Raw genomic sequence first — 25,534 nt, forward strand, 5'->3', positions numbered from 1 at the left:
TTAAATAGGACAGAAAAATTCACAATTTTTTGGATTTATTTCTTTTTATATTTCGATTCTTTCTCCTCCTTCCACTGTGTGCATACATCCGACGTAATAAGTAACACCTTATCAAATATGAAATAAAATATTCAAAAAGTATGATACAATTGAATAATTGAAATAACAAACAGAATACCACAAATACATTTTTTTTCATTTCGGATTTTAATATTTTCGGTTCAAAACACACAATTGTCGAGGCTAACACTTCGAACGATCGAGGGAAAAAAATTGATTTCATATACATAACAATGTTGTTGTTTTTTTTTTGTTTTATCTATATTCTGGTTATATTCAGAATAATTCAAATGATTTTTCTGAAGCGCTTCGTAAAGAAGTTAATTTGATATTCTTGTCAATGAAATTAGTTTAAAACTCCCCAAAGACCATTGGAAAATTTGGACGGGAGTTGAGATCTTACGTTTTACTCATTGATTACGGAACCTAAAATGGTTTTAGTTTAGCTCTGTATGTTTGTATATATACACGTGTGTGATTCTGGTTCCCGAAACGAACTTTCTCTGAGCTCGGTCGTTTCTGTAAGTAGACACTAAATGAGTTAGGCAAGGAGACCTGGCCAAATCGAGTTATATTGGAATTCGTTCGACATTCTAAGCAAATTTGTCGAATTCGTTGGTTCCCTGTGCGTATTTGAAGACTAGCCAGCGTCAGAGAAGGATTCTATCCAAAAGTATCTTCCGATCTGAAAGGCACGAAATTCTTCAAAATCACTCGTAACTTTTATACTCGAATTTTTTTCATGCCTTCATCTTAAATTAGAAAGAATAATTGAATAAGTTGCTGTAGAACATGCAAAAAGTTTTTAAGCTGAAAGTGATTCACACTTTCCTTCATAAAGTAACTAGAGATGATTTGCATAATAAATTTGGTTGACAACTTTGAGGTCATTATGTGCAAAACTTAATTCAGTCTAAATTGAAGCATTTTTAGCTTTTTTGTTGTTCTTTTTTGGATTCAGCGAGTCAGAAAAAGAGCAATTAAAACGTATTTTTATCTCGTAGAAGTTGTTTCTATACATCAATTCAATACAATCAATAAGAATAGTTTGATTGAGGGATTTTTTTTTCTGCGTCCAAGATATCAAGGAAACAGGTATTTCCTGGATATTACACCGAGGTGAACTCGGAAAGAAAATTCATCTGGTTTCCACCGGAACTCTAACCCTAACCCTCAGCATGCTTTCCCGATTTGCAAGAGAGCCTATGTTAGAATCCCCGTGGAGACTCGATGACTTTTGCTTACGAGTTCCCTTCGGCATAAAGTATAGAAAATATCAGTTCCCTAGTTGTGTGATTATCAATGAGAATGAAGTCAATTTAAAATTATCCGGGCAATGACAGTTGGTTGCGTGAATTCGTATAGGTTTGCTTGTACTTTCAGGGAACGGAGTAGTGGTAGAGTGTCTGTCACCAATCATTAATGTGATCACCAATCACCAGTGGTTCGCACCCAAATTTTGTGTTCGCATCATCCCGTTTTTCTGTTGTGGTGAATTTGCAACGTCTGAGTTCGATTGCCATTAACCTTTTCCAAGAGACAAACTGAGAAAAATGTTATTTTTTTTTCGCTGCAGCGGAGAGAGAAATTATTTTTTCGATTATTCGCATAGCCAAATAGTTAAAATAATGCAACCATTCATCAGACTATCATCGATTATCATTGGAATTATTTTCACTCCGCTGATCTGAATACCTTACAAACGTTTCTATCATATTTTAAATTTCCATCAAATTTTCTAATTCCATATAATTTTACAAATATAGATTTATACAAACTACAGTATGTATTTCAAATGGATTTAAAATGCATCCGAAGAACATTTATAATTTAGTTATAGAAAGAAAAAAACCCGGCAAACTGAACTTATCTCAGTTAAGCTCTGCTTGAGTATATTCGAGTGACGATATTCAGATGAAACTAGAATTATCAACCATTAGTTGAAAGTCAGTGCCGAATTTTACGGTCAACAACATAAGCGTTGCTTTCCACAGAAAAGAAATGTCAGAACCTTGGATAGAACGATGCGTTACATTTAAACAGTTCCGCTTTCAAGAAAGTCTCAGAATTTGAATTCTGTTGAATTTCGTTGATGAAAAGTTTGTCTACTTTTCAGCATTTGTTGTATGTGAATGCCATTCAGTTTCTGTTCATTCACTTGAGAAAATCGCATGAATTCCTGAATTCCAAGAAGCGACGATCCCTACACACAGCGATCCCCCCCCCCCCCGTCCCCTTAAGCACCCATTTTAAGACACAAGTATATCTCAGGGAGAACAAAGTCCTTAACTCTGTTCAATCCGTGCATATATTATCTCTTCATGTATTTCTGTGAAGGAACTTCCAAGAAAAAATGTAGTTACCATTTTTAATAAGTGTCAAATAATGTGCATGCTTTTGTGTCACTCTGCGCGAAAAACTAACATAAAAGGATTCAAGCTTTCTAAATGTCTGCATTATTCAGGGACTATTTTATTATATTAGTTGAGAGATAAATTCCATCTGCACACATCCAGTACCACAGTTTCTTAAAAACACTGAAATGTCTAACTCTAAGAATCGATGCAATCGACTGATTTGAAGCTTGTCTGTTCTTTGCATTTTAGGATCCTCTCTGTTTTACGCACTACGTTGGAGGTAGTTGATACATGATATTGTAATATATTTTTGTCCAAAAAGATTTAAGAAATATTATTTATCAAATCTCTAGATACGCAAAAAAACACACACACGCACGCAAGCACGCACACAGCACACACACACAAACACACAAAGCACGGTATGTGTATTTCGTATCAGGCTGGCGATAATTAGGTTGGAGCGATAAGTAAATGATTAATTTTTATTAGTGTTATTAATTTCCTAGATAAAACACGTTTGTTTTTTTAAGCGAGTAAAACTATTATTTTATGTTACGGTTCGCGTATATAATTAGAATTCAATATAGATAAATACCGGCCATCTGAAAGTATCATGTAAACTTTAATTGAATTTCGCTTTTCCTGGCATGCCGGGAATCGACTAGACTAACATTAGAAAAGCTGGTGTCTCCGGATTTTTCGGCATGGTAGCAAATGTGGAGGAATGTGGTCTATATGTATTCTATAACAATTCCGACAGGACCGTCGTGAGACGGGTTAGTTTTACCATACTGTTGATAAGGCTGGGCTTTCCAGATTGATACAGTTGGGTGAGCCTAGGTGCACGTTCTGCACTCAGCCATGGGGTCAGCGGCTTTGGCTCTGTAGCCATAATCAAAAACCGCATGACCGACATTAAGGGGAGCGGCACCTTCCCCACGAATCACTCTCGACCGGCACTCGACTCGGGATTTATTTCCGTTTCGCCCTGCAAGAGCATGTGCTGAGTAGGATGGTCGCGTACGATTTACGAAGTTTACCTGCATGCCCTTACGGGTGGAACAGGTGTTCATCACTGACATATCCTGTACCAGTAACGTCAACCTCATTTACAACGGCAAAATTTTGCGTCTTTTTGACATCATTATATCATTATGTACATAATATGCATCATTATATGCATAAATTATTTATGCGTTTATTCAATATTGCTTGGCCGAGGCCTATACAGGGGAATGCGGTGGTGAAGTTAAACAGAAGACACTGTTGATGTCACAAAAGAAATCGGAAAGGTAACTGTTGTGCAATCGATAGTGTTTGATGAGAGGTTGTACCACTCGGTTACTGTTCGAGAAAAGAAACTAAATTTGTGAAACAATCTGTAGATGCAAAGATGGGTTTCAATTTATGGGAATGGATAATTCTATTAGAAAAATATGAAGCTGGAGTTAAAAAATTTGAAGTGTCGATATGAAAATGACCATGAAGGATTTTGAAAAGGAAAGTTATTAAAGAGATATGTCTACGGGTGAAAAGCGGTTGGATATTGAGTTGGCGCTTGAGTTCAGTAAGGGAGACGGACGATGACCAACAGTGTAAAATGAAGCAGGCGGATTAATTTTGAATAGATTCCGACTTATAACCGACTCTGATCATATGTTACCTTTTTTCAGAGCCCCACTCCTCAACGCTTCCAAGATTCACATTCAGCAGATCTCAGATCCAAGCTGAAGAAGGTGCCGTTGCCGAACTCCCGTGTGTCGCACAAGGAAATCCTCCGCCTTCCTACCGGTAAGTTGATATCAGATTTCACACGTTGAAACTATGATTTCCATTTTTCCCCCAACATGGCACAATATTTCGTACATCACGTGAACATATTCCGCTCAACTGAAGAGCAAGACTTCAATACAATTTCTAACGCAACCATATGACGTCACGATCGATTCCTCCTGTGAAATGCCTTTTCATCAGCTTGAGAGAAAATATTTCGAAATTCGTAGAAATCTTCAAAGAAATTAATACTAATCGGAAAATGCGATAAAAACTAAATTTTTATTACCGAGAGAGATTTGTCGAAAGATTCTTCCGATTTTTCCTTTCTCCCGCGTGAAAAACTACTGCGTGAAGGAATTCCAGAAAAAGGATTTCCGAAACTTGCTTACGAGTTAGCTAAGTTAAAGGATTCTGGTCCGTATCCACAGTCCCAAAATCCTGGCAGTTATCCAAAGCGTATCCAGCTGTGATGGTGTGCTATATAGCTCAACATTTTCTCTTGAACAAGAGAGAGAGAGAAAAACATCTTCCACGCAAAACAACTATCAAAGTACCAAAAGAAAAGAAAAAATAACCTCTTCTCACTTCTCTTGTTTTGAGGTATTTTTCTACTCTTTATTACTTTTACGCTATTCCACCTTATTTTCGAAAAAATGTGGAGAAGGGGGAAAAAAAAGTGAAGAAGAAAGAGATAAAGATTCAAATATCTACGGAATAATGGTCATTTCCTTTCCATTAACGCTCATGTTTTCTACTGGTGTTGGGCCAAGTGCCAACCGGAAAGAAATAGAGAAAGTACCGAAAAAAATAAAAGTAATATAAAAATAAGGGGGGGAAAAAGATTAAAAGAGAGCCCCGGGGCCTTAAACGAGCTCTTCTCGAGAATTGCTTTCCCACGAAACAAATGAGATATCAAACACTATTTTTTTTTTCACCCCTTTTCTTCTCTGTTCACATTTGTATTTTATTTTGTTTTTCCACACTTGCGGTTTTTCTGTCGATCATCTAGTAGAAAAGTTCACTGCTTTTCTTATTTTGCTGAGAGGAAAAGCTGCAAATTACAAAATAAATAGGAGCTCTTTATTTCCCCTACATTTACACAGAGAAGAAAAGGGAGAAACACTCAATTTCTCATTTAATTTTACTAGGGTTTTGTTTGTTTTCTCTCTTTTTTTTTCTTCTCTTACATTCGATGTGCGAAGAAGGACAAAACGAAAAAAAAAAAATCAAATACAAAAGAAAAGTGTTTGTATTGCAATTTGTGTTCGTGTGACTGCTCTCTCTTCAAACAGAAAACGAATTACTTATAATTTTTTTTTTCCTCTTCCTTTTCCACTTTTTGTTCTGGATTCAAAAAAATTACCAACCATTTTCGCGTACCATTTCGCAGATAGAGGGGAAAAACTTACGGGTTAAGAATTGGTGAATTATCTAAAGCGTAATTGATTAATGACAATGTTGGAACATTTCTTTTTTTAAATTGGTTTTTCTTCTGTGGTTTTTGAATGTTTAAAGCCGACATAATAACTTCTGGATGAGTATGTTAATGATATATTGATAAAAAAGAAATTAGTTGCATTGCTGAATGAATAAAATTAAACATGCGTTATTATATCGTATACTGAAAGAATTTTTTTCCCCATTAATGTGAATATTTTTAGGAACATAAATATTGCGTTGTAGAATATAGAGATATTTAGGAATATATATTATTATAAATTATAAAGCATTTTAACATCAGATTTGCAATTCATTTATTTCATACTTGAATTGCTTGCCATGCAAGCAACACTGACAAAAGAAATTAATTATTTGTAACCTTATTAAAGACTGATGTGTGTTAAAAATAAAATATGTGTTATATGGCAAATATATGTCTTAAAATATTTGTTATTTTGATTATATATAATAAGCAGTATCTTAGGATCATTTCACTTGCAATCTCTACGACTTAAGTGAGAAAAAAATTCCCCCATTTCAGAGAGCTGTAAAATGCTCTACTGCTCCAAATAAGGCAAAATTTGTTCTACATATAATTCAAATAATACGATTATCTTTTATTAAATTTAAAAAAAAAATTCGTGGATTGTTGGAATTGTGGCACTGGAGCCCAGATCTAAATATTGAATATGATTATAAATATAAATAAGTGCCTTCACATCAGACAGACATTTGCAACCTTCAGTAAGTTGACAAAAAATGACTTCGTTGTGCAACTTCCATTGAATTATATACTAACGATTTTTTTAAGCCAAAATAATGTGCTTGCATCCGAAATTGATAGATTTGATAGAATAGATAGAAACCGATTTCGATATTCTAAAGAGTAAGAAAAATTCTTTTTCAAACCAAAATGCTAACTTGATTTTTCTGACAAATGTTAGTCTTTGATGGGAAGCAATTCAAATGTTTGATATGTGGCAGTGAAACTGCGTAAGGTGTCTCCCTTCATTTCGAAAAAATATGTTCTAACCGCAAAACCATATTTTTTACATCTGAAGGTAAAAATGAATCTGAGTCTGCCGAAATATAGAGAGCATGGCACCGAATGTTGTCCTGTGAGATTAGAGCACATTGTTCAAAATGAAGGGGGAAGGCAGGAGGACATATTGAGCAGTTTCAGTGATACATATTAAACATTTATATTTGTAAGCATGCTCAATATGTATATGTGTGCTCCAGTGCCAGCTATCGATGGACTTTTTCATTATTTATTTAAAAAATGACAAGCGCATCATTTGAATTACTGTAGCAAAAATTTTGCCTCACTTAGAGAAATATAACGCACTTAAGACATCTCTCAAGTGGGGAACATATTTCTCCTGTATTGCCCAAAGACAACTATGGAGAAGCCTGTTTTTCAAGTCTCAAACGCCTTCTGATTCTTGTGTCTCAGAAAATAACTTTTCGTTTTACACAAACTGCCAGGATTGTCGATAGACCTGACGTTCGAAAAATAGGCCTTCCACGCGTTTTCTTTTCAAATAACTAACAAAAAGCGCTTCAAAGCCCTTTCTCGAAATACTTTAATGTAATTACTTCAACCTCTTATGCAATGTCACATAGATTCAGCTCTAAAAAGCGCTACATAAGCATTATACCAGGGTCTAGTTTCACCATAACCCCCCCCCCCCCCACCCAAAAAAAAAAGATTTTCGTAAGAGTAGTGCTGGCAGCGTGGAGCTTGCTATCCTCGACACTCATCAATAATTTATCGGCAAGAACGGGATGCCTTATAAGTGTCAAAATGTTCCCTGACATAGAATTTTAGATTGAGATATAGAAATATGGACAACATGTCAGTTAAAATCCTTCACTCCTTGTGATATTCCTGTCAGATTACCATGAAATACTGTATAACTAGTACGCATAAATGTCATAGCACGAATGTGCATTATTACGCAGGTACTTCCCAGTTGTATATAGCTATAGTTACGAACAGAAGGCATGTGTTCATGCATAATAAAGTGACTATGCACCAAAACTTAGTAGTTTTAATGTTCTAAGCAATGTTGCAAATTCAATGTTCCAAGCATCAAAGTTTTTAAGTTGGTGCACAAGTGAGAGTGATACGGAGAAATCGATGGAAAATTTGTGAGAAGTTACGATAAAATCTGTATGCATTCAGAAAATTCAAAATGTATATCAATGATATAAGGGGTGATTCCATAATTCCTATTTCTGCATTCCTTTTTCTGTGAATCCTATATTCCTATTTCCTATCCTATTTTCCTATTTCTGCGAATCATTGATCCTCTAGAGAACTTGGATACGTCATTCAGTCATTCTTGTTGTAAAATGTTATATAGTTATTAAGATATAAAAATTAACTTTTTATACAGGCAATCTGTCCTCAAAAAAACCAAGTTAGAAAGTAGCTGCTCTGCCGTTCGTAAGGCAAAAAAAGAATTGTTTCTGAGCACAACATTCGCAGAGATTTGATTTCAAAAATTGGAGAAGAGTTGAAAAAGATCAGCAAAAGCGAAGGAAAGAAGCGGTGTCCGTTAGTTTATTCTGTTCTTGCCCGACTTTTCTCCGATATTTTAATTCAAATATGTCAGTGAATATTGCGATAACAAACGTGGAATTTCTTTTTTTGTTGGCGTCAGGAGAGACAGGACAATAACTTTCTTATTGGGTTTATGAAGACAAAGTATACATAATTATTTTTTTATGTTTTAATAACTATATTACATCTTCCATTATGAATGACGTATCTCAGTTCTACGCATTATTTGTATACATTTTCTAATTGGAAGTATTTATCTGAGACTGACGGTTCACCAGCAAAATACGGCAAGGGGAATTATGGAATTACGCTGTATAGCTATAGTTATGTGTACAAAATGCTTATCTCTTTATTTGGTGGTGTTGCTCTGTAAAGCAATACGAGTTCTTTATATTCTTTAAATAAAAACATTTTGTATTCCGAGCTTGTTTCGGCATTGATGCTTCTAAGCAACTCCTAAACATTCGATTTCTCTTGTGAGCTGTTCATGAAGTTCCTATCGTCACCAACGGAAGGACTCAAATGTGCATATATGTGCTAGAGCCAAGCAAGAACGGTTTTGGACCCTCGCATTTTGAAGGGAAATAACACGTGTAGAGGAGAGACATGTTGCTGTGCATACTTCAACAATGATAGGAAAGTTGGCAAATAATTAATGACATTTTTACGCTATTCAAATCTAAGTAAATTATGTATTCCCTGAGGTGAGCATCCCATAAATATACTGTCAATATTTTTTTTGTCATGTAATATCATTTAGGATACGTTTAGCTCAATATAAATAACCCCTCAAAATTTTAATCCTCTGGATATTTCAGTGCTTGCTAATTAAAAGGTTAACGACACCCAAACAAAAAAGTATTTTCTTGTAGATTTGCCATCGGAAACCGGTCCGATACGCATTAGTTCTATGAATTTGAAACTTTTTAATTTTTTTCTATGTATTTTCCTTTTTTTGGATAAGAGACCATCATGTATTTATGTGTGTTTGAAACTCCCGTGGGTCTTATACATGTCCTGTATATGAATATTACGTTTTCAGATGGGTAAAAGAAGTTGCTGGCGTCTTACTACCGGTTGACGAAGAACCTGGTAGGGTATGGCTGAAACACGGGACTCTTGTTATCACGCGAACTGAGCGAAGTGATGCTGGGCAGTATCAGTGTATCGCAAGAAACAGCATCGGTGAGAGGAGGGTCGAAACCACATTCATCGTGACTGGTAAGTGAAACTGAGAGAGTTAAGAAAATCTCAATATCTTCCTTGTAGATCCATTAAAATTTATGGCACAATACAAGTTTGTGTTACTTATGTTTAATTATACACTCAAGGAACTAGACACTAATCTCTAAAATAAACAGCAGATATATTTGTCAGTGTATTTGGGATGGGGATTATAGAAATGAAATAATCTTGAATTATTTAATCAATTCACTTTAATTAATTGAATCTTGAATGACATAGTATTGTAATAAACTACAATGCAAGCCATTTAAAGTGATCACATCAAGACCACAAATTTTGATAACAATAACCGATTAATAACTGTATCCAAAAACAAAAATGTTAATTAAATTACATGCGTCTATTTCGTCCAACTGCTCCTCCACACTTAAAACAAGTCCCAAAATATTCATGCTGTTGCATACATAACGTTTCGTAGTTATTACGCACTTAGAACAATACTTATCGTACTGTTCTCAATCATGATTTGTGTCCCCTCTTTTAAGATAAGACCGCGTCTTCTCAGTCATTGTGAGGGGGTTAAAATATAACTTTTACTGTAGACTAGGATATTTTTCAATGTACGATACGACTTATAGATCCTTTGAAAACATCTTTCTACCTAGTAATTTTGAAGTTCAACTTAAAGAAATTTACCAAGAACATAAAATACTTTATTTTTTCATCTCAATTCCATTTGCCTCCACTATAAAAAATCCATTGCAAACGCCACGCCACACGTAGATGGAACAGGCAAAAAAAGGCACTAAAATATTCAGAATAGGCACTAAAAAAATGCATTAGTAATTGAGGAGAGAAAGGAAAAGTAACTAAAAACCTACTTATTGAGCGTCTGAAAACTGACAAAAATTTTATCGCGCTTATTCCGTCTACCGTTACAATTATAGCTTATAATAACCGCATTATTTTCAAAATTAGATTGATTTCATGGGAAAAAGGGAATGTATTTGATTTTCAAGATTTGTTGATTCCAAGGCCATCATTATTAGACGTGGAGCAAATAGAGAAAATGACTGTGTTGCTCCTTCGAGTGTACCTGTCACTGGGCGCGTCTCTGATCAATTCAGTCGAATACTAAATACCTAAAATAACTTGTCATAGTGTTTGGAGTGCACTTGTGGCATAAAAAAAGTAAAATGGGCCCCCAGGGAAAAACTCTCTCAACTATTGCACAGCTTGGGTGAGCAAGACATCAACTGTTGACGTCTTAGAATAGTGATCGGTCAGCTATACATATACAAGTTATTCAATGCACGAGGAGAAAAAAATATTCTAATTTTTTTTCCCCGATCAGATTCTTTCATATATATAGCTGCGTTAGTCTAAAGCAAAAACATTCGTGTCTAACACCATCGAGCCAAAGAAAGGTTAACGCAGGGAAACACCAAATTTTATATCTCTGAGGCACTTTCACATATTTGAATTTAAATAGGGCTGGAAGGGGATAACTTTCTGATACTGAGAGATTTTAAAAAGACAAAGTTTTTTGAAGTTCTCCATGCTCAAAATATTAAATTTTTAACATTATATGACCTTGAAAATTCACAAAAAAACTTAAAACCAATGTCAGAATAGGCATTTATGGCATTAAAAATTTGGAAAATTTGTTTTTACAAAAAAACAGATTGAAAAATAGGCATCTATAGCGTTTTTCCTGAACTTCCGTGCTCTGCTGATAATGATGAACGATTACGCCTGATAACGACACTTTGTGAAAGTGATAAAAATATCCGATCGATAACATTAACCACGATTCTAATAAGCAGCATCTAATGTAATTCCTGCCCAATAAAGAAAGCATTATATAACATTTATTGATACAGCTGGCTTGAACTTCTGTTATTTAGCCATCATTTCTCTTTTTTGGTGCTTTTACACTACACAGAAAGTTTCGATGGAATCACTAGATAGCCCCGAATCGTAAAAGTAAGAAATATCATAAGTAAAATAACCACACGTTTAAATCAAGCTCCACATGGCCAAAAATGTGAATAAAAAATCAACGGTGGAATCAAGGCTAATACATCATTCCTATTCGATTCGTTTTCCAAATTACAGAACTTCAGATGATAAGAGGTGATTAATTCTTTCGAAAATAACTTTTCTTTTAAAAAAATATTCAAAAAAAACGTTTACTTTGAATCTCGATGGTTTTAACCAGCAAGGGAAAACGATTATCATTGGACCATACACCGATTTCCACTCGGAGGCTCAATAGTAAAATTCATCGTGACCGAATGCATAGCAGAGAAATGATTCCAGTGATACGCATTAAATCACAAGAGATTTGGAACTGGAAAGAGCGATAAGTAGAATCGAAAATTTATAAATTCAAATCTTTATTGAACCTCGGAGAAGTGATTTATTCGAATCCATTTCCGAGACTTTTTCGCTCGATCTTTTTTTTTTATCTTAAAATATTTTTTTCCCTCTTTTCATCAGAAAAAAAACTAAATCGATTTTTTTTTCATTATTATAAAGCTATTCTCTTTTCTTATCGAATGTTTCCCTGTCAGAATGATAAGAAACATGCGATATATAAATTTAACTCGAATACTTAATCCACTGATGATTTCCATGATTGGAAATGGATTTTCTTCATTTATTAAGTTCTTCATTCATTAAATTTTCATATTATGAAATGAGAAATAAATTTCTAATTTCAGGAATGTGCTTTAATTATCAAAAAAAACCATGTGTGGAACGTTATTTGTGTCAAGGATAGCATGTGTAAAAAAAAATCAATATTAAATTTATGTTTTTTTTAAATTATTTCCATAGTGAGTTACGATAAGTAGAAAAAAACTTTCGAGTTGATGAAATAAACTTTTAAAAATAATTATTCATTGAGAAATATATTTCTTATGTATGACCGAGTAAATTTTAATTAAAAGTATGGCCATTATAATTTTGAAATTCTAATTAACCATAAATATGGTTTGAAGTAAGTGCTGAGTAATTTCGCTGTTTTTGTTTTACTTTTTTTTTATCTGCGTATTAATATTTTTAATTCTGTGGAAACTCGTAAACTTTTCGAATCTGAATTTTTCCCATAAATTTTTACTATTTTTTATGTTTATATAGAAAAGTTTATGGAAAACAGTATTTGTTCTATTCTATATAAAATAATGGTTTTCATTAAAATATTAATTTTCCTGTTTCGCATCTTTTACAAAAATATTAATTTTTAGATTTCCTAAAAATATGAAATATCATTTCAAAATTGTTTATGAATTTTCAGATGTTTCATGTACTCCCACCCAACTCCTCTGGTTGGAAATTGCTGTATGGCGATATATAACCGGAGTTGGTGTAGGGTAAAGAGCAACGCAAACTGTCATGTTTCATTCTTTTAATGGAGCAGACATCATAATCGCAGAAAAAACTGGTTTTTTTATTCATAAAATGGTTAATAATAGTTTATATACAAATTTTATTAATTCACACCGAAGCAAATGCGTGTCCGGAGAATTCACCGCCACGCAATTCACTGAAATGAAAATTCATCGCTGACAAAATTCACTGACAGCAGTTCGACAGGTGTGAGTGAACAAATTCGCGAATATTCAAAGTGATTGAGTGAGCAGTTGATTCAGTGGAAGAGCAATAAGGTACGTCGGTGAATAAGTGAGTCAGTGATTGAGTATGTGAGTGAGTGAGTGAGTAAGTGAGTCAGCGAGTGAGCAAGTGACAAGATGAATCAGTGAGTGAGTGAGTCAGCGAGTGAACAAATGACCTGATGAGTCAGTCAATGAACAATCAAGTGTGTGGGTGAGTGAGCAAGTGAGCAAATGAATCAGTCAATGTAGGTCATTCTGTCACTTACTAACACGCCCAGGTCTCAAACTCTATCACTCACTCACTCACTCGATCACAATGGCACTCCCTCTACCACTCACTCACTAGGTCACTCCCTCTATCAGTCATCAGTAGATCACTGACTACAATGAGCGGACTCACTACGTCACTCACTCTGTCACCCGCTCATTCACTAGATCACTCGATCACTAGCCAACTCACTAACTTTTCTGTCACTCATTGACTTCATTCGCGGTCACTTGTTACCTACTCACTCACTTACTTGCTCAATCACCAGCTCCCTCACTAGTATCAAACATTTGCCGATGGATTTTTTGTCTTAAATTTTGCTTGCGGTAAATGTTGTTGTCGGTGAATTGTCCGAAAATGTTGCAAAAGGGTCGTTTACACTTATTTTGGTTTTAAATACACCTTTTTTTTTCATTTATGAAAACTCTAACATTTATCCACTCATTTCTACATGCATAAAACTTAGAATTGGAAGTAAATAATACTCCGGTAGAGCAAATCATGTGCCTTAAATCTAACACTTCATCAAGTCTTTTCAATCGAGTAGTAGGTAATTACTATTTCAATATGAAAGTAATACTACAGAAATAATGGATCGAATAATTTATAATAATTTATTAATACTACAGAAATAATAAATCAGAATAATGGATTTGAACCAGTTGAAACAGAATTTTAACCGTTCAAATAAAAGACGGGGCATACACAAATATAATTTTAAACGAAAATCTCCAGGAAAATAATATTTTTATAAGCAGAAACCGGCATTATATAGTGAAAATTCACTCCCTTTTGATTGCGAAAAGTAAACAAAAACAGAATCTTTCTTCTGAAAACACTATAAGCCGTCCAAAGATAACTTCCCTTGAAAAAATAATATAGTAAAACCGTAAATCTTATATAAATAACTCGTTTTCGAAAATAATTCGTAAAAATTTTGTTCGCTTATCCTAAATTAAGTTCAACAAATTTTATACATGTGAGAAATCTGCTTTATGTCACACCTTTCGTGAAACCAAAACAAAAAAAGAAGCCATGTTTCAGTTAAAACATCATAAAAATGGATCTTTATTTGATAAAAGTAGGAATATTTCACCGTTTTGTGGAATGAAGTTTCGAAGTAAATACATTCGTTTCATTGTTCGGCTTAATTTTTTCTTAGCATCGTAAAATCATATTTTTAAATAAGAACTATATCTTTCAGAAAATATTGTGGAATCCATAAAATTGAAATAGATTAAGAGAAATCTTTTCACGCGTATGAATTCCTCGGCAAATAATTCTGATAATTCCTCGATGCTACAAATAAGTTTTTTTTTTCGTGCTCCAGAGTTGTTAAATTTGATTAAATAATTTCACGAAAACTTTTTAACCATGAAAGATTTGAATTCTCTGGCAATTATTTTTGATTTGTTAGAATGGGTAATAAATAAGCTATCGAAATAATTAGATTTAAAAAACTTTTAAGAGTTTGATAACTAACAGCCAATTAAACTTGCTTGACTCGTTCTTTAAAGGATTTAAAAGACGAAGTATATATTTTTTTCAAATATATATATATATATATATATCGTTTCTTGTGTTATTTATATTACTTCCTAGATTTAATAACTTTGATTAATTTAAAAACTTTTTTTCAAATTATATTTTCAGTTCTTCGGAGCAGTCAAATATAATTTTCCATTTCAACCGTTGATTGATATCTCAATACATTCTCAGTTATTTCACAATGATAATCAAAAAATGTGCAATTTATGAATTTTATTCCTATGTTATATACAAATTTATGTAGTGGTTTGTCCACAAATTCATGCAGTGATAGTACGACATCCTTTTTCTTCATCAAGTTTTTATACAACCTTTAACTTTCAACCATGAAAGACACGGTATACTTTAAAGAAGTTAATCTAATAAGTATAAATTTAAGACACGGTACGTCATCTGTTCTTTCCAGTAAATGTATGAAAAATTTCATTTTTTACACGCTAATTCTACTTGCCTATTACTTAACATTTTTAATTTCTTTTTTTTTCTATAGATTTAGTGGATTAAATAGAAAAAAATATCATGTTTCTATGTGATTTATTCACCTTGATATAAGCATGTGAAATACGTGATTTAAACCAGTCTCTGCTTAGATATTTCGACGACTTAGCTTTTATTTTAATACAACAGCTGCGACATATTGGAGTTAAATCCCGTATGATTATAAACATATTTTAAGGTGCGAAATAAATAAATAAACATAATTTTACATAAGATGTGTAGGTAAAATTATTAGGTGTAAAGATATCAAGATCAGACAAATATCCAAAATTTGCATGCCGGGTGGGCATGTAATTTAAAATATTGGTGCCCGTAAAATATTTTCACTGGATTTAATAATAAAGATTAAAAACAAATTGATTTATTTGCATGAAAAAAATATCGAATGTCGCACATTGTTTTTAATTTAAATTATGAAAAAAATACAAAATTATGAAAAATTAAAAATCTAAAATGAGTCAAACTGTGATTTTCCGCGGTGTTCGCTTCAGAAAAGAAGTCACCAAGTTACAATTCACCTCACTCATATAATCATAACCGATATTTGGTACAGGACCGGACTTCGACAGGCGCGGACCAAGAATAGGGTCTAGAAGCAGATCATGAAACTAAGAAACCAGGACAAAAATCCTGATAAATTCCAGAACGTAACGAAAAATTCACTGATAAAAACCGGGGAATCTTCCAACAATAATTTTCAGACGGCATTATAGTGTCGAATCGTGTGAGTGGAGATAAAATTAACAATTGGCATGAATAGTCTGGGTCTTGTACGGTTTAGTTCACATAAAATTAAGTGAACATTTTCGCAAACCGGCAAACAAACAAATATAGGCAGAAAATTTTCCTGAACTCCCAACTCATTATACATCATATTTATACTTTGCTTTTATAAATACGAGAGACCCCGCCAAGCTGGGAACTCCGCTGTTACCTATTGTGAATAAAAAGAAAAATATCTGTTATAATTCCTAAAACAAAATATTGTTGGTGAGTGCAGAACAAAAATTAGCAACATGGGGTATGAAATTATATTATTTTTATGCTGTATACCGGTGTAAAATGTATGTGTCAAAATACCAATTAAGTGTGCTTTTTTGGCATTTACAAAAAAATAATCTAGAGTCAAATATAAAAACATATTAAAAAAACGGTATTTTGGAGAATAAAATTTATACTGATATGGAGCACAAAATAAATAATAAGTTACAATATAGCACAATTTATTCGTTTTCATGCCAGATGCCGGTTTCAAACTAACAACACCAACTTTACTTGAAAAATTATAATATATTAGTTTTTTATTTGATGGGTAACAGCAGAGATCGCAAATTTTTGTGATGGATAGCTTTTTTTTTAATTTTTAGATGGGTATTTTTATGTAGATGAGAAATGCGCGTACATATTTTGTACAATTTTAGAATCGGTCGAAGAATATTATCCCTTAAGGACACTTCATATCCTCTAGAATAATTCCGTAAATATATTTTTACTATATTATTTTTATATATTTTTATCCAATCAATGAGACTTTTATCCTTCTTCTGTGAATATCATATCATAAAATGATGTTTATATGATACTATATAACATAAATAATATTCCCCATTTACCAGAACAGCCGAGTTGCAGTATATGAAAGCACCTGACCTCACCGGGCTGCTAAATATTAGGACCGTGAAAATCGATTAAAATACGTTGACTTCACATTTGATTCGTGATTGTCAATTAAAACATTTCTGTGGAATTTCATGAATGTGTGTGTAAGACCACTTGCACATCGTCGATGAAAAACTAAAAAGAATAAAAAGAAACGGGAGTGTAGTTTTTGTTTTTCTTATACGCCCGCGACGTGCACGTGATCAGTGCACGTCGAAAAAACACATGCTCGGTGAAAAGTTTTACGTACCCTGGGCATATCACAAGCCCGTTTATATAGCCCTGTGAAATTCATTTTAAAATACTAAAATAAATGCAAATTTTCCCAAATCTGAGACGACTCTTTAAAACATTTTAAACGATTCAATAAACGAATCACGTAAATAAGGGGAACCGAACGAAAGTATATAATATCATGGAGAAAGTATTAACTGTCTAAAAAGTAAATGGGCCGGCCGTATTGTGAAATAGGACATCAGATGGATCACAAGTATTCTGGATTAGTACCCTCCCCCCTCCTGGCAATAAACGTCCGAGAAGGCGTCCCCAAACAAGATAAGCGATGAAGTGGCCATAGTCAACTGGATGGCAAAGCATCAAACAGTAAAATGGAAAAATCTCTAGAGGAGACATACATCCAGCAGTGGATTCAAAATGGTTGAAGATGATATCTGAATATCTTAGAAACACGAAACCTCTTTTAGACTAATTTTCCGAACGATACAATGTTTCTGACTATAAGTCATAGGTAGAGAGCAGAATTTAGAAAATATTGATTTGTGTTTCGAGAAACAAAGTTCTTCGTAAAATAAAAAAGAAATAAAATATATCTCTTAGATCTATCTCTATATCTTCCCTTCTATCTTTACGTTATTAGGACACATCCTTTAATAGGAAGTACATCTCAAATGATCAATGACTGAGAAGTTGAACAATATATAAGGTCTTCCCGCAACCTGTAAAATGCGTTCGCTATTACATTCTAACGATAAATTGAGAAGATCAAATATATTACGATGCCGGAATTCTTTCCGCTGACGATCAGCCTGAGTGTATATTCTAACTTCAATAAATTTTTCCTACTTTCATCAATATGATATCTAAATTGCCAATTCGGTTCCAAAGAATATCAAATGAGCTAAAGTTGCTTGGTAGTCTTACAATCGCTGTTCAAAAGCGTTATTGGAATACTGAAGGCGCATTTCAGTTATTTAAATCGCATCGTTAACGAAAAGAGATCGTTCGATTGATCTCACTATCAAATTATTATGCAAGGTTATTTTCTTAAAACTGAAATAATCATTATAAAGTATTAAAAAATTACGTAAATTTTCGGAAAACAAGGAACTAAACAATTTTTAAAATACCATTATTTTATACGGGTTGAATAGCTAACAACACGCACCACAAATTGCTGGCGAACCGTTGATATTAGAGGCATACCTCGAGATTGGAAAAGTATCTAAATAGCGTGTGGACCTCAGATACGCTATTTGTATTGCAAGGGATTGTACAGTTATTAAAATAAAGAAAATGTACTTTTTTATACAGCACCCTGTGCTCAAAAATCCAACTGAAAAGCTGTTGCCCTGTCTCTTCGGAGACCACCAAACACAAGGAAAAAATCACGTTCCTGAGTGCAATATTCGTAGAGATATATGAATTCGAAAAACGGAATAAATAAGGGTAAAACGCGTTTCGGCAATACACTGAAATTAAACTCATTTAAGGATTAAACGTGTTTTCGTTACAGTGAAATTTTCGCCATAATGGCGTTCGTAAAAACGAGTTCTGCCCCCTACCTTCTGGCGTATATTGGGATCAGAGAACGCGGGAAAGGAAATAAGAGGCGTATGCCCCCCCCCCCCACACACACACACTCTAAAAAATGTATTTTTTATGCAAAAAATATAAAAAAAAGTGAAATATCAGATGAAAATGCATTTATACGTTATTGTAATGCATTTCTGTTAATTTCAATGCTATTTGAAGGCTAAGAACTCCAAACTCCTCTTTAAGAAATTCCTAAGTTTTAAACCATATGCTCAGCTCATGAGGATAAAATCATATGCTCGTCTCATGAAAGGAATGGAACGTATACATACAGTCGATTCCCGTTATATTGAACTCCAAGAGACCGGAGAAATCACTTCGTTATAGCAAAAATTCCGTTATAAATCGAAAACGAGATTTTCGCTATAACGGTGTTCGTTAAAACGGGATTCGACTGAATATGTTAACTGTTTAAACGTTCGACTGTTAAAGAGTCGATAAACCGATTAAACTTGTGATTTACTAAAAACTTCAATCGATTCCACCCCAAGTAGAAAAAAAAGATAAATGAAAGAAATAAATAATAGAAAAATAAATAAAAGGAAGATAAATAAAATAAAAAAAAGATAAATGTCTTCAATTTTTTGTTGCTGCTGTCTTTGTTTCTTATATCTCTCTTTATTATCTTATGACAATCTTAGCTCCTCTCTCGGTGAGCCTTCGACCGCAGCGTTTGGAGCTGACTGTAGGGCAGGAAGCGACCTTCAGTTGCAACGTCACTGGTTACCCTGTGCATGAAGTTTCGTGGATTAAGGACAGGAGGTCGATACTTCCGAGTGACTCGAGAGTCCGGTTGCTGTCCAGAGACGTTCTCCATATATCTTCAGTGAGACGAGAGGACAAAGGAATGTACCAATGCTTCGCGCATAACGACCAGTATTCTTCTCAGGGGACTGCCGAACTCGAGATAGCAGGTACGTTGTTGATGATAGAATCTCCTCATTTTCATTCCGCTTTCATTTTCTGGAAGAGACTTTGATTCGCTTAGGCCTCACGGAATATTTTCGTTAAAAGGTGTTTCGACGGAAATCTTAGCCATTATGTCTGCTCATATTCTTGGTGTTATCTTGTTTGTGTATATACAAATTTATATATATATACAAATAACAAACATACATGTACCGTATTCACTTGCGTATAAGACGAGGTTTTCATTGAGTTTTCACTGCTTCAAAACTCTAGGTCACCTTATATTCGCGAGCGAGGGAGTTTCTTTTTTTTGAACCATCCGTAGCTCACGTCAGTACCTTTTTAACGCATAAGCCCAAGAGAAGGGGGGGGGGGGGGACTCAGAGAAAAATGAGAAGTAGTTAAATTTTCAGATAATTTGGCAGGTAGGGCTAAAAAACGTTCCCTGCTCCTGGGGAGGCATGATGCTCTTAAGATGTGCCTGGCTCACACTAAGATTACAGCTTATTGATGTAGCCTTAGACGTATGTATCAACAAGCCATTTGAAGGTCGCGAGAGGAAAATGTACACGGACTGGTTTATATCTTCCTTTTAACCGTGGATGCAACTAGTAATGGATGCTGCACGTAACTGGCCAAGATCATGAAGTAACCACAACCGCCACTTCAAATGAGATAATGCTTCAAATTTTGCTACGTGGGTTTCAGTCGCGTGATAGAGTATACCTCTAGAACTTGTATCAAAGTCATTCAGGAAATTCTTCATTCCAAATGCAGTAAATGGATCTGACTACGATGTTTTGCTGTAGTGAGAGTCAAAAAGAGAAAGTTGTAGCGACATATCGGAGGGAAAGTCCGAAAGATGGAAGATGATAGCGTTAAGAAAACGTAGTTGTTTACATTAATAAGAGCATTTTATACTATTATCTGTGAATAAACGAAATGAGTTATTGAATTATCTTGACCTCTAAAATTATACATCGTCCTATATGCGTATAAATACTGTACATAAACTTATACATAGATGCAAACATGTAGTAATACACACACAATATCAACCCCCAAGTAACTTTAGTGATACATTTAGCATTAACATTGGATACCGACCATGGGCTAGGACAAGTTTCCAAATATATTCACGTGTGAATGTTAACATGAATCGTGAAAATTTGTAGACGAAAAATGTTTCTATCCAAAAATGTATAATGAATTCATAAAACTGCAGCAGCTGGATTTGAATCGCCTTAGAAATGTCTCGCTTTTATACAGGGTGTCTGTAACTAATTCCCATGTTCTGAGCTGTCTGCAGTCGTAACTCGTGATAAGCAAGCTATGAAACTTTGAGAATGTCTCGTTTCACTTCTGAGATGTAAATCTCCGCAAAACTTTTGGTATATAATTAAAGTTGAGGTAAAACAGTTTTACCAACAAAGTACCTTTTCGTCGCACCAACTTCACTTAGAGCAAATGAGATAGAGATTATATTCTGCTGAAGATTTTTAAGATACCTTGCAATAGAACTTGATCATATGGGTCACAGATATAGGTTGGAATAACTATTCATGAACGATGCCATTTTCACATTATTCCCCCTCTAGTTGTGTACGCCACAATCTGGTTTTCTTTTCAATTTCTACTCCATTTCCTCTACCGAAACGTTCTCAGAGATTCATAAATTTCTGATGAATAATAATGGCTGTGGACAGCTCAGAACATGATAACTTAAATTGTAGACGTATTTCAACATCCGAATCGATGAAGGACATCCGCATCTATTCCCATTAGAGAACAGTTTCGTTCTGAAGAACTTACATGTGTCCAATATCACGAATTAAAAACAAATATCAAAATATCCAAAATCTGAAATCATTCTAATTAGTGATTATTTTGAACTCAATTTAAATGAGTCCTGCGATGCATTCTATGATTATACGCAAGTAACGTTTCGAAAAAGCACAAGGAGTGTTTGCTGGTGAGTTTGCTGATTCTGTTTCTAGAAAACATTAAGAAAATCTTGAACTACAAAAAACCCATCAATAAAAGCGATGGTCAACGTGAAATTGCATATAAACGCGGCATTCTTTCTGATTATTATTTTTTTTCACTCTTGCGCTATTCCATTACTTTAATTCCAAGGTATCCGCTATCTACGATCCGTCATTTTCATCCATTGCGTCGTTCGCAATCGGAGCTCTCATTTGTACAGCATCAATTTTGCATTCAGAGAACGTTCACGGAAAAGGAGAAACGGGTAAACAAAGTTCTATACACACACAAGCACACACAATAAACATTCTCAGAGTGTTTGATAATCTCCTTTGTGTATTGATTGTAAATGAAAGGGTCTATCTGCCTGCGAATTCGCACGCGATCTCCAACGAACGTCTCGGCATCAATCACGTGCGAAAAGAAGAAAAAGGAGAAAAAATATAAATAAGCAAGTACTTCTACGCGATGAAATGTAACATAAGGTGTGGTGTCTTAGGAAATATGTATATCCGCAAGCAAGATACTGAATGAGTTCGTGATCTTGTGTCACTGAAATGGTTTTTGTTACCTACCTACTACTACATTCAATGATTGATTTTTCAGGAGTCAAACCTAGACAGTTGGAATAACTCAAACATTCTACATTGATAGATCATTACTTCTTTACAAAACAAATAAAATACGCATCCTAACACCGATGCTTCAGTGAAATTCTGCCATTCTATCATAAATATCCTCTTTGCTCTAGAGGTGCACGTATGCGTACATCATTGTATCTCATTTTTAACGGTTTTAAATGGTTTTTAATGATTCCTTTTCCAAGTTAAGGCCTGTGGAACATATATGTGTACCTAACTCACATGATCCTAGTAAAGGATAAAGTGTGTTATTACACAAATTAACTAATCGATCGATTAAATAATTTTTCATTCTTAACATTAGAACGATGGGAATTTCTCGAACGGTAGACAAAAATGTACAAAAATTATTTTCCTTTACTAAAATTTATAAAACAGTATCTATTTAGTCTCTTTGACTTATATTTGCAATTTAATCCTAGTTCATGGACATTTTTTTGGAATTTTGGACAAAAGGGCTTGCCGTGGAAAAGACTATTCCGTGTTTTTTTTACTGTAGTAAGGGGTTTGACGATGATTTTTTTGAGCTCTTGCAATTCACGGCTTCATTTTCATTTGGCAGTCTACTTGACAAGGTTTGAAGTAAAATATGCTTGAGGAATTTCAGAAGATAAGTTACATGTGCTTAATGTAAAAACACCGCGAATAACCACTAAAATACATACGTAAGGCAGCTTTTCGATGCCGATCACATTGTGCACTGAATGTGAACCTATCTTTCTTTTTCTTTTTTTGTAAGCTATTGATAGTATATTGTTTTAAAAGCACGGGCTATTATATTACAAGAGTACACGACAACAATCAGGATCTTCAAATACGGACTGTACATGCATAATACAGACAACCAGTGAATTCAAGATCGCTAAATATAGCCGATCTTCGTAGCTTTTCCCGATTGGGCCTGGTTAATATGATGAATGTTGAATATTGCCTAATGTTCCGTCTCATAAATGCTGTCGATGAATCTTGAAGGAATGTCGTTCAGACAGAATATCACTCGAAGTTTCTCGAGATGGAACAGTATCAAATTATGATCACGTCGAAAAAAAATTTCATCTGGAACTCTAGATCTACTTTTATCTACTTTACACTCAAAGACTCGTATATGCTTGTCAATAGAGAAGAGTCTTTTTGTAAACGGCGTGTATCCACTCAAAGAGATCAATACAAAACTGTCATGAAGTTGATCAAAAACGCTCCTTTTTCACATCCAGTTCTGTCTCTTAATATGATTTATTTCACTTAAAAGGAGCTCAAAAAAGAACAGGAAGAATAATACACTCTATTGTTAATGCAGTATAGCTAAAGCAACCGCTTGTATTCTTAGACGTAGTTAAAAATTTTTCCGGCTATTCAACGAAATTCCTCGTAAATGAGGAAAAAGAAAAATATGTTGTGGGGGTTTTTTTTTTCTTATCTTTTGCGTCTTAGGAATCTCAGAAGAATTTAATAAGCCTTGGGTTTTCTTTGCGGTTTTCCTGACGCTTCGATTTGCAATAGATCATCGTAAGCGATGGCTGTCAAAGAAATTGGTGTAAAGAATGCAATCAATCATGTCGTTAAATAGCCTTTTGGGAATTGATACTTGCCCCCCTCTACTTTTTTTTCATCTTTGGTTGCCAATGAAGTTAATGGACTTTAAATAAGATCGAAGATCCATCGAATAACGTCACCGGGGGAAAAAATTAACCACTTTCTGTTGCTGTTTATTTATCTAAAGCATTATTCATTACCGTTATTTATGAAAAATCACTAAAAAGCGGTAAATTTACCGTGATATTTGGTGATACCTATATCCGTATCAAAATAAGTACAGTACAAGCCGCTTAATGTGATCACATTTAGACTGAAGTTTTGATAATAACGTATTGATAAATATATCCGAAAAAAAATCCCGGTTGTGAAGTACGATGATAATATGTCCTGTTTGATCTAACGGGGCGCACATAAAAGTGCAACACCTCCGTTTTTCTTTCCCACATAATATTGTTCCCAAATGTAAAATCACCCATTTTTTATAATTGTTCTAAAACAGGACTTTCTATGATGTACGGTACAATCTATAGATTCCTTTGTGAAAGTCTTCCATCCATGGAACTGTGGATGTGGTCAGTTCAAAGACACTGACAATGAACAGAAAAACTTTTTACCTTAAGGGTTTTTTTTTATTTTATGCATGGCTTTGCTATAGTAACGAAATTGCAAAAGAAGTGCTACACGTTCATGGATTATAGCGCCTAGTACGACACGAATGGAATATTGTGAACTGAGTACGGAAATTTTATGAAATAAGGAAGATTTCTAATCTCACATAATCTTGCAGATTATTAACGATAACTCGTGGGGGAACATGAGTTCGGTTCAAGCTTAGCTTCAAAATATGCAAAAAAATAAAGAAAACTTTCGACAAAAAAGAATGATAACAATGTAATAAAAAAAACGATTTTTTCCCATGTTATGATATTGGGTTCATTCCGTACTCATCACAATACCCGAATGATAACACTTTCCGTGACTTTAATAAGCGGCATCCTGCTATGTAGTGTTACAAGACAGAAATTCGTAGCTTTCAAGTTTCAAAATGTTTTGAATATTTCATAATTATTTCTCGTTCACACGTGTTGTATACGTGTGTGTGTGTGTACGTGCGAATGCGTGTGACTGTCCCAGATATTTGAAATTTCGTTCCGAACGCGAAGTGGCGTCAAAATGTTCAAGAGATGAAATTCCGATAATTCTAATTTCCATTCCAGATGCTCCACCTTCGTTAATATCCGTATTCCCGGAGCGGACGATCGAGCCCGGGGCCAAAGTTTCGATGCGCTGCGTGGCCACCGGAAATCCGTTGCCGAAAATTACTTGGCACTTGGATTACGAAACAATAAGCAGAAGTCGACCGAGAGTAACCATGAACGACTTCGTGGCGGAACCGGACGGACACGTCGTCAGTTACTTGAACCTGACCGAAGTCAGACCAGAAGACAGCGGCGAATATTCCTGCGAGGTAATTTCATAACACGCTTTTCGGAAACCCGATATCTCTCGAAAATGATTTCCTTAAACGTTTTAACGAAGTTATGTGAGTGCAGCTCACGACATTGGAGTATAGGATTATATATGTACTGAACATTGAAAAAAGAAAACGAACAGAAATCGATTTATCCCATATGATATGTGTAACG

At 34.3% G+C, this 25,534-nt stretch overlaps 1 protein-coding gene across 1 annotated transcript in view; it reads left to right on the forward strand.

Annotated features, from left to right (window-relative positions):
• The window catches only part of LOC149082964 (cell adhesion molecule Dscam1-like), a 148,451-nt gene that overhangs the window by 79,158 nt on the left and 43,759 nt on the right, over positions 1–25,534 (forward strand). Inside the window, exons 5-8 of the mRNA XM_089236011.1 lie at positions 4,094–4,211; positions 9,248–9,426; positions 19,458–19,730; positions 25,106–25,356. Of these exons, the coding sequence (XP_089092137.1) occupies positions 4,094–4,211; positions 9,248–9,426; positions 19,458–19,730; positions 25,106–25,356 (821 nt within the window). The remainder of the gene's footprint in view (positions 1–4,093; positions 4,212–9,247; positions 9,427–19,457; positions 19,731–25,105; positions 25,357–25,534) is intronic.

The sequence above is a fragment of the Pholcus phalangioides genome, unplaced genomic scaffold, assembly GCF_987345545.1.
Source record: "Pholcus phalangioides strain wild (caught in Gottingen) unplaced genomic scaffold, Ppha-v1.0 ptg000009l_1, whole genome shotgun sequence".
Lineage (NCBI taxonomy): Eukaryota > Metazoa > Arthropoda > Arachnida > Araneae > Pholcidae > Pholcus > Pholcus phalangioides.